General features: G+C 44.9%; 1 protein-coding gene across 1 annotated transcript; it reads right to left on the bottom strand.

Annotated features, from left to right (window-relative positions):
• Positions 1 to 867: 867 nt before the first annotated feature.
• GABARAPL1 (GABA type A receptor associated protein like 1) lies at positions 868 to 9,011 on the bottom strand. Its single transcript, XM_079774627.1, has 4 exons — positions 8,650 to 9,011; positions 3,865 to 3,943; positions 2,706 to 2,824; positions 868 to 1,586 (listed from the first exon to the last, which is right to left on the bottom strand). The coding sequence occupies exons 1-4, from the start codon at positions 8,737 to 8,739 to the stop codon at positions 1,521 to 1,523; spliced, it is 354 nt and encodes a 117-aa protein (XP_079630753.1). The 5' UTR covers positions 8,740 to 9,011; the 3' UTR covers positions 868 to 1,520.
• Between the last annotated feature and the right edge of the window lie 1,831 nt (positions 9,012 to 10,842).

The following is a 10,842-nucleotide window of genomic DNA, read 5'->3' as shown; positions in this document are numbered from 1 at the left end:
GATGTAGGCGGTCTTCCCCCTTCAGTTTAGAAAATCACATAAAACAGTGACAAAGCATTTACCAACGCACACACCACCACTGCACCACACTGCCCCACCTCCACTCACATTTAGACGGTAACTCCTGGTCAGCAAACTTGTACACGTCTGACTACATGTGAGCAAATACTGCCAACAGTCACCCACTCAGATGTTCTGCTCAGAGACTCCACCTGCCATCCACTGTAATGCATACTAAGCAAAGGCAACAGTTGTGAACTCACGGCGAGTTGAAGGGATACAATGACTTTATTTCCTTGGCCTGACAGCATAAACATTACACAAGAACCTGCAGCTGACAGAATCAACACCCAGATTCCCCCACACAGGAAGAACCCTTTTCATGAGCAGAGATGAGCTGAAATGTCATGTCTGAGTGCTCCCCACCCCCACCCAGAAGAACCCCTAAAGTGAAAATAATCAGAATCAACAGAAGGCCCACGAATTACTAAAAGTCACCCTCTCCAACTTTCCTAACTAGCAGCTGCAGTAAATGAAAACCCCGGGAGGGAAGCAGCTGGCCATCACTTAGCATTTCTGTGCCTGTGAGACAGAAGGGACAGCAGGGAGGGAGGACATCCGCTGAGTCTGTCATTGGAAATGGCGGAGGCTCATTAAAGTCCAAGGTAGGGGTGGGATGAGGGGCACCAGAGAGAGAGCAGGTTAGGCAGAGATGTTCAATACTTCAACAATTCCAGTTAATGCTATCAAAACTACCTTCATGGTCACGTCCTTCACGCCTGGCTCTTATTTTCCTAAAGTGAGCTCCATCTAAATTTCTGTCTGACATCTATCCCCATCACTGGGGTGGTGCTTGATGTCTGTGAGATTATGACTGGGATGGGGGAGATGTGGTGAGGAGGAGGAGGAAGAGGAGGGGGAGGGGGAGGAGGAGGAGGAGGAGGAGGAGGAGGAGGAGGAGGGGAGATAGGAGAGATGGGGCACAATGTTTGAATTACAATGTGTCTCTCTTGGTCCCCAGGAATGGTCCACTACCAGTAGTCCTAAAACATTCCCATCCCCTCCCTTCTCCCCTCTCTAGCTGTCTTGTGCAAATGTCAAAGAGAATCTCTGCTCGAAGAGAAGGGAGAGTTGAAAGGTGATGCTGGTCCACAATCATCTCTGGCCCCAACTTGCCCACCTCCTGACTCTTCTAAAAAAAAAAAAAAGAAAAAAAAGAAAAGAAATCACACAAAAATTAATTCGCAGTAATGCTATGAAATTATATCCTCTCCATTCCTCGAGCAAGGCTAATCCAACAGCTCTGTCCTGACATGCTTTCTCCCTGGGCCGAGGAAGCAGCAAAAAAATATCAATTGAGCAGGTGAAAATATGACGACGGTGTGTACGGTGTAGTGTTTCCAGATGTCTTCACCTTCTGTCTCCTCCGTGGTGGGAGCTAACGATCTCTTCCCCACATCCACACATATCCCTCCCCCTACCCCGAGTCCAGGTGCTCCCATCTGCTGGGCTGCCACCACTCACTTCCCATACACACTCTCATCACTGTAGGCCACATACAGGAAGTAGTCTTCCTCATGGTTGTCCTAGGGGAAGAGATGAGGACAGGTTAGAAAACATCATCCCATTCATTATCTCCCCGACAAGGAGGGCATAATCCTTATCTTTAAAAGCTCATTCTTTCTAGCAAGGAAAACACAGATACAACAAAACATGCACATTGAGATATCTACTAATAGGGAATATATGCTATGGGATAACAATTAGAAGTATTCGAAGTTTATTTAACTCACTAAAGGGGCACAGAAGGAGGCAACATCTTGTGTGAAATCCTTTCAGGAGTAACAGTTACACTCTTAGGTGATACAGCAAGACAAAGACCTACTGTTGGATTCTGACCGTTTACCAGGGAAACCAAATAAAATCACATACATTGGTCTGGCCAGCATGGCTCAGTGGCTGAGCAACGACCTATGAACCAGGAGGTCGTGGTTTGATTCCCAGTCGGGGCACATGCCCAGGTTGGGGTTTCGATCCCCACTGTGGGGTTTGCAGGAGGCAGCCGATCAATGATTCTCTCTCATCACTGATGTTTCTCTCTCTCTCTCCCTCTCCCTTCCTCCCTGAAATCAATAAAAATAGGTATTTTTAAAAAAATTACATTCATTATTCTCTCCAGCTGAGTTTACCTGTTAAAACAATTTAAAGATTTTGTCTTAATTATAAATTTGTTTATTTGAAATTTTCACAATCAAAAGCCATTTCCTACTGTTTCAATAATGATAATCCTATGTTAAAATACTCTAGGCAAGGCTAGCTGGCTCTGTAGTTGGGTGTCGACCTATGAACTGGGAGGTCACAGTTCAATTCACGGTCAGGGCACACGCTCAATGCTTCTCTCTCATCATTAATGTTTCTGTCTCTCTCTCCCTCTCTACAATCAATAAAAATGTATTTAAAAAAAATAATATGCCAGGCAAGGCAAGACTGAAAGAAGAATGAAAAGGGATTGAATTCAGTAGCTGCTCTATTCCTAAAGGACAGTGCTATCTAATCTCACAGAGCCTCACAGTGCCTGCCCTGAGTAAGAGGATCCTGATAGACAACACCTCCTGTTCCACTTCCCAGGTGTGTTATCAAAATGCACGAGAACAAAGGCTGGAGAACACCAGACCTGTCCGCACTGCTGTAACCAGGACCATTACCTCATACAGCTGGCCCATGGTAGCGCTAGTGGGAGGGATAGTGTTGTTGACAAAGAAGAATAAGGCGTCCTCAGGTCTCAGGTGGATCCTCTTCCGGATTAAGAAGTAGAACTGGCCAACTGGATGAAGGAAGAAGGTTTTATAAAAGAAAGGCAAGAGGAGAGAACACAAGGGACTAGGAGAATTCTGCTATACCTGCTCCCTTTAAAGTCCCACCTTTCATACCATCTGAACAGAGCCCATTACTGTCCCATAGCGATAGAAATGAAGTGAAACTCAAAGACTTGTACTCCCTTGTACTTGTAATATGCCACTGAGCAGTTTATTCCTCAGAAAATAGGAACTTACTTTCATTTATTCAAATTTAGACCCGATGCTAGCATATCCATGCTAAGCCCGAGGAAAGCTTGGAGGGAACACTCTATATCCAGATTATAATAAACCCCTCATTGTCTAAATCTGATTTGAAACACACTTCCATCCTAAGATAAAGTAGTCATGGGAAGAAGTCTTCTCGACTCCAGTAATCTCAGCACCACCCCTCATCCCAATGCTGGGACAATGAATGGAGTTCAACGCTTTCCCTTTTACTGAGCACACTGAAGACCTTCTAGAAGGCTGATATTTAAATCTAAGAACTCTAGAGCAAACATATCTAAAAATCTTCCCAGTGTCTCCTGGATGCAGTGATAATTCCACTAAGGACCAAGGTGAAGAATGAATATTATATCCTCTGCAATTCCAAACGTTAACCAAAGCATCTGTAAAATGTTAACCAAAAAAATGGAGTTTGGGGAGACAAAGATATCATTTGAGAATCTCTAAAATGTGATTCTCACAAGAAACTAGTCTGGTTTTCCTCTTGGAATAAAGTGACATCATAGTAACAAAGATGATGTTAAATGCTTTAACTAACAGACATCTGATCTCTTTCAATGTCTTATACTTTGCTGTGCCTGCATCAAACGAGGCACTAGGATGCGAAATGCTTAAGGGAGTGATGATGGGGAAGAATCATGTCACCATTTTTGAATAACCTAACTTTCTGAAGAATCCTACTTTCTTCAACCTACTTCCTCAGTCTCACAATCTCATGCATGCAGGAAGGACTGGGAACGCTTGGCTATGGGAGGAAAGGTCAGGGAAGGAAGAGCATTACCAGTGAGGTCAGAGGGCACTAGGTACTTCCTCTTGTCCAGATCAGGCACCCTGGCTTTAGGAGCCTTCTCCACGATCACCTGGCAGGAGAGGCAAAGAGTGGGGAATGAAAACTATGGAAACCAACCTAGTATTTTTCCTTCCACATCCTACAGTTTCCCCATTTGAAGTGAGTTGGACTAGTCCCAGTAACATTTTTCCGTTACTTAGTCTCTCTTACAAATATACGGGGAAATGGGCTTTCTGAGAAAGGTTGTAGTTTTATTACTGCAATAACAAGAGGACGGCCAGGCCATGTGATGAAAAGTAAAACGAATCTTGATTTTAAGTAATTACAAGTTACCCGTCAGGTATACTATAGGATAGATGCCTTCTGGTATTTAATTAGAGCATTAAGGTTGTCTGGGTCTTCTCAAATGGTCCAGAGCAGTGGTCGGCAAACTCATCAGTCAACAGAGCCAAATATCAACAGTACAACGATTGAAATTTCTTTTGAGAGCCAAATTTTTTAAACTTAAACTGCTTCTAACGCCACTTCTTCAAAATAGACTCGCCCAGGCCGTGGTATTTTGTGGAAGAGCCACACTCAAGGGGCCAAAGAGCCGCATGTGGCTCACGAGCCGCAGTTTGCTGACCACGGGTCCAGCGTACCTGTTAGTTTTCTTTCTTATAAATGCCATTTATTAAAGCTGTAGATGACATGGTTTAAATTTTATACTTTTTCAAATTTTTTGAGAATGACCACACAAAAAAAGTTTAAGACACTATTTTATTAAGCAAAAGAGTAAGTAGTAAAATAGTTCTTACAGTGTAATATTCTGTGCTATCTCAGTACAATAACCTATTTATCAATATTATGTTAGAATTTCAAGGGATTTTTCAATGTCTATAAGTATTTCTATAATATTTGAAAGTTTAGAAAAACCATAGATTTCTGTACAGGAAAGAAAAAAAATTAAGCTATGTAAAAATTAAAGACTTGCCCTGGCCAGTGTGGCTCAGTTGGTTGGGCATCATCCTGTGCACCAAAAGGTTGCTAGTTCCATTCCTGGTCAGAGCATATGCCCAGGTCTCGGGCTCGTGCAGAAGGCAGCCATTCGATAGATTGATGTTACATTCACTCTGACATGATGTTTCTCTCTCTCTCCCTCTCCCTTCCTCTCTCTCTAAAACAATCAATTAAAAATATATTTAAGAAAATTAGAGACTTTTTATTCATGTAAATTTATAAAATAGAAGACTTATAAATATTTAACATTTTAAATATTTAAATAATATATTTAAATTACATACTGCAAAAGTATATTTAGTATTTATAGATTTATAATTCATGCATATTATATTATATATTTAAATTTTAAATATTTGAAATCTATTATAAAGCCATGAGATTTAGACTTTTAACTTTTAGTTTAGAAAATATCATTACCTTAGATAGAGGATTTGGAAAGTATAGGAAAATTATAGAAGCAGAAATAAACACTGGTCAAGTATCCCTAGTAGCTGTTCGATCTTCAACAGGTCACTTAACCTCTCTGAGCTTCAGCATTCCAATGAGTAAAGGGAAGATAACTTTCCAACAGCTCCTTTACAAAGTTATGGTACTGATATGGTGGAATTGAGTTACCCCTAAAATTTTATGTGAAAATGCTTTGTAAATTATACAAAAGTATCTAAACACAAGGATTGGCTTAGAGGAAGGTGTCAAAGTTTTTAAATTTAAGGAGACCAATTAAAATAGTGAAAAACTGTCCTGAGCAGTGTGGCTCAAATGGTTGGGCATCATCTCATGCATCAAAAGGTTGCCGGTTCAAGTCCCCCACATGCCCAGGCTGGGGGTTCGATCTCCAGAAGGGGGTCTGCAGGAGGCAGCTGATGGATGGTTCTCTCTAATGTTTCTCTCTTTCCCCCTTCCTCTCTCTCTAAAATTAAAAAACAAAAAACAGTAGTGAAAAACTTATTTTATGTATACAGAGAAAAATAATCCTATACCATTAAGACCAAAAGAGTATAACACTTAAAAATAAAAACTGGAGTAGCCCAGCTGATGTGGCTTGGTGGTTGAATGTCAACCTATGAACCAGGAGGTGACAGGTTTTGGGCTCAATCCCCAGTGGTGGTGGTGTTGGGGGGGGGGCATGCAGGAGGCAGCTGACTGATGGTTCTCTCTCGTCATTGATGTTTCTATCTCTTTCTTCTTCTTTGAAATCAATTTTTTTAAAAAATAAAAGAAGAAAACCACAACAAGGGAGTAGAAAAAAAGCAACTGCGGGGGGGGGGGGGGTGGGGGGGGAGGGGGAAGGGGGAAGGACTTGGAGAGGAAAAGGAAGGGGAGCAGGAAAGCACTGCTTTACCAGAAATGTTTAGGTTTCCAAGAATCCCAACTCTGCTACTCTCTTACAGGGAGCTCTGGGCCAGAGGCTTTGCTCATCTGTTTTTCTCATCTGTGAAATGGAATGTGGCTAATACTCCTTGGGCTGTTCATGAATTTAAAAAATAGACAACCTGTGCCTAACAGTTCCCTGCAATGTCACAGGTTTTCAACACACTGTAGCTATTAAGATCATTTTAAGAACCCATGAAACCCTTCCCTCCCAAGGCACAGTCACACCTGTTCAGGTGTGGCAGCTCTAGAGATTGTGCTGGGGCTAAGCTAGAGTCATGTGAGCAGTCAGGGTACGTGGCTGCTTTAACACCACCCATCAAGGGTGCAGCTGAAAGGGGGTTTGGACATAATTTACTCTAACCCTCTATTTGGTAAACAGAACACTTTAACAAGATTCAGGGTTCGACCCAAAACGGGAATCAAACCTCAGAGCTCAGCAAAGCTCTTCTTCCTGCGTCACAGCCAGAAAGAAGGTCACAGGCTGAGTTCCTAAGGAGCAGTTGGGAGGCTTTTAACTGGTTAAAACTTTAACTGGAGGGACATGAGGTCTGAGTGCTGGTCCAAATAGTTCACAAATTGTACAATTTTGTAAAAATTTAATACCAAACTCAGCAGGAAGGGAATAGGGAGAATCAGCTGAAACATTCTGGGTGAATGCATGTACATGGAAATGGGATGGATCTCAATTTTAAGGAAACATAGGAAATTTAACTAGACTTAGGAACAGGTACAGTTCAGCGTTTGTAACTTACATAGAGCTACTGAGAACAGAGCTTCATGCTGCTCTGGACACTTGATGGAAGCAACAGTTTACTTCTCTATTTCCAATACCAAACAGTGTGAGGTACACAGTGCACACTTAATTCTCAATAGAATTGTATGAAGGATCCAAAGCAGGGCTGCAACCCAAGGTCTGCAACAGACCAGCTGTGTGAAACCTTTAGGCAGTTACTTCATTTATCTGTGCTTCAGAGTCCTCCTCTGTAGAATGGGGATTATAACGGTGGGCGGACCATTAAGACAGAGTGAATGACTATGGGCAGAATGTGCTCAGGTACAACTATCAATAAAGTTAACTGTCACTTCTAAATGTTATTATAGGACAGTGGAATATCACCAGATTTGGGAGAAACTTCTGAAGCAGTCATCCAAAAGCAATAAGTGAAGGATCCTTTTTGTGTGCAATGTCCAGAGAATGGTACAGCCCTCGCGTCTCCTCTTCCTTACAGGAAAAGGACTGTCCTGATAGGAAAAGGATTGTTCTGGGTTTCTACCAGATTGCTCTGGTCGCTGTGCGATCAGGACACTTAGACAAGGATTGGAGAGGAGGCCTAAGTGTACCTGCTGGGTCAGGAAAGCACATCAGATCACCGAAATTCCTTCAGCTGTAAATGGTGTGTAACATGTATCTTAATGTCCCTGCCTGAAGATAATAAAGGTTACAATCTAAAGTTTCTGCTCCTTCATCTCCAAAATAGAAAGGTTGTTGCTCTCTCTAGCACAAAGTCTTCTGCTTTCCAATCCGGCTGTGTAGCCCACAGGAGAGAAAAACCAGGCAAGGGACGGGGGTGGGGGGTGGTGATGGGAAAAGCGCCCGGATGCAGAAAGATACTCTCGCTGTTCCTCCTCAGTTACATGAACCAGGGTCCACAAACCGAGAGAACAACGCCCGGGCCTTCCTGCCTGTGTCTAATTACAATCTGATCGGAGTAAGTAGCGGAGGAAGGCGGCCTGCCCCCCCGCACCGCCCGGGGAGCCAAGAATGAGGCAGCCCCGCTGTTGCGCAGGGAACGTGACCTTGTTTTCCCGGCCAGGCCGGTCTTGTGGCACGTCCCCCGCCACCTGCCCGCCCCCCCCTCCCAACCCTAACAGAATGGAAAAAAAGAGAAAAAAAAAAAGACCCACTGGCTTCCGAACCTTTGCCTCCCAAACCCAAAGCTATGAGGACCAAAGCCAACTTGATTAAGGGAGCACCAGCTAAGGCAGAAATCGATGGGAGCAAAACCCAGAGATTTCCCCCCAATCAGTGTCCCTGCGACCTTAAAGGAAGCAAATATACGGCCCCGACCTAGCCGATCTCGCACAAAAGGGCCACATTTTGAGCGCCTCCCAACCTACATACACAGCCTCCCAATTCTGCTGAGTCATTCAAACGCAGACTCGGCTGGAAGGATGCGGTCAGCTCCGGAGACGGGCACGGGCCCCGGGAACACGGGTTTTTCAAAGACCCGCAGTCCGCGCACCCATCCCGCCAGCCCTCCTGGCAGGGAAGGGCGTTCAGGGTGAAGTAACGTTAGGGGCCAGCGCTCTGCTGTGCCTGAGGGCAGCCATCACGAACCACCCCCCCCCACCCCCGCCTTCCTTATCCCCCTTCCCCCTTCCCACTCCCCCGCAACTCACGGGGACCCTGTCCGGATATTTCTTCCGGATCTTTTCTCCTTCCTTTTTCCGATACTCGAAGGGATGGTCCTCCTTATACTGGAACTTCATGATGAACCGCAGGGTTTCTAAGATCCCCGGGCGGGGGCCTGCCTCCAGGGCTGGTGACTGCGTGGCCCTCGTCTGGCTTCCTTCGGCCAAATCTCAAGACGCAGCAGAATCGCTTCGGAAAAGGCAGCTCCGGGTCGCCGCGCAGCGAAGGCCGGGCTCTCGGGAGGGATCTCGGCTCCTCTGGTCCGCAGGTGGAGGAAGGCCAGGTGAAAAGAAGCGGCGCTGGCTTTCCCCGAAAGCTGGGAACACAAAAACAACACGGCGGCGCGGTGGCATTGTGACGTCGCGGCGCCCCGCCCCTCGGCCCGCCCCCCGGCGTCCCGGACCCCCGCGGGAGGGGGGTGGACAGACACGTGGTTGGCTTCAGGGTGCTCTCTTCCTACCTAACCTTCTCCTGAATATAATTCACTGCCAACGGAAACGGGTTTTGAACTTCTTATTCCATGGAGAGTGTGACATGAAAAGCGGTTTTAAAGCCAAAAACACATGTTCTATAGATGTCTTCTTCCCTCTTCCTCGCTGTTTTTTTTTTTTTGGTTGGGTCCAAACACACACACACTGGGAGAAAAACCAGCCTTTTCCAGCTGGCTGGAGCTGGAATCTGGGGAAACCGGGGACCAGGGGACACGGGGTTCCTTTGGCCGGTGCAGGAATGCCCTGCGCTTGCATGTTGCTGCCCTTTGCTTCTTCAGCTGCACCCGCCGGGCACCTTGGGAGCCAGGCTGGCTTCCTTAGCCGGTGACCCCTCCTTCGCCTCGTTGGCGTCATTTTGTTTGTGTTCCTGCCGCAGTTTGCTCCTGGAGCAGGAACATAAACAAATCGTGACTCAGGAATTCGGAGAGACATATTAGGTGAAGGGCATGAAGTGTAAGCAAGGTCCCGAGAGGGCTGTCAGTCAGGACTCCAAGGGCTGCATGCATGCTCAAATATAGAAATGATTCACTTTCTCCTGTTAACTCAGGAGATGCGAAAAGAAAATAGCAAGATTGGAGTGATTAACTCAGTAGTTCTTCTCAGTCTTTTTCCTTATACAAACATTTACCTGGAGGATAGATAGCACTACTGCTGAAGTGTCCCCAATGTGAATAGAAAGTGCCACCAGAAAGGGTGCTGGGCCCTCCCCTTACCTCACCAAGAATCAAAGGGACTGGGGCTTTTCCACCCTCTATCCATGGCAGGGACCTATTGGGGAAGAGCAGCAGAAATTATAAGAAGTGTGAGGAAGGGCTGCTGTACGCAGAACAAGCTCCAGAAGTTCTGGAAACTGTTTGAGACAGCCCAGCCAGTGTGGCTCAGTTGCTGAGCGTGGACCTATGAACCAGGAGGTCAGGGTTCCATTTCTGGTCAGGGCACATGCCTGGGTTGTGAGCTCAACCCCCAGTAGGGGGCGTGCAGGAGGCAGCTGATCAATGATTCTCTCTCATAGTTGATGTTTCGCTCTCCCTCTCCCTTCCTCTCTGAAATCAATAGAAATATATATTTTTAAAAACTGAATGAGACAAAGGGCAGTCCCTTTCACCTACATTGTATCAAGTTCCCAGGGTCTCTGATTTAAAAAAAATAAAGCCACAAAATAAAAGAAACTAAGCTGTACTGTTAAAACAGGAAAGTAAATTGTATAGCCCTGCTTCTTGATGTTAATTATTTTTCACCATGGCATCTTTCAATCATTTTTATGGGTGAAAATCCACCCCAGAGATGGGAGGCATGTTAAAGAATTTGTGAACATGTTTTAAAACTACCACTATTACGCAAATCCATTCCTAATTAGTCTTTAAGTTTTGTATTTATCATTTCTAGGGGCGAGAGAGAGAGAGCTCACTAAAGCCAGAATAAATATAATAAAGCCATATTGTTACAGAGTAGTAAGAAGCTAGAAAAAATTTCAGGACAAGCGGAATAGGGAAACTAAGTTAAACAGCAGTTTGCAGCCACCTAGTAAATATTATCTTCCATAAACCAAGGATACTTAAGAGTAAATGGTTTGTACTTCACCTCCCCAACCACAGGGTAAATAAACATACATCACTCTACTCAGGGAGACAGATATCAGAAACCCAATTATTGCCATTTGCCAACCACACCCAAGGACAGACAAATTAA

This window comes from Cnephaeus nilssonii (assembly GCF_951640355.1).
Source record: "Cnephaeus nilssonii genome assembly, chromosome: 6".
Classification (NCBI taxonomy): Eukaryota; Metazoa; Chordata; class Mammalia; order Chiroptera; family Vespertilionidae; genus Cnephaeus; species Cnephaeus nilssonii.
Note: the sequence above shows the minus strand (reverse complement) of the source record. Positions and strands in the feature narration are given on the sequence as shown.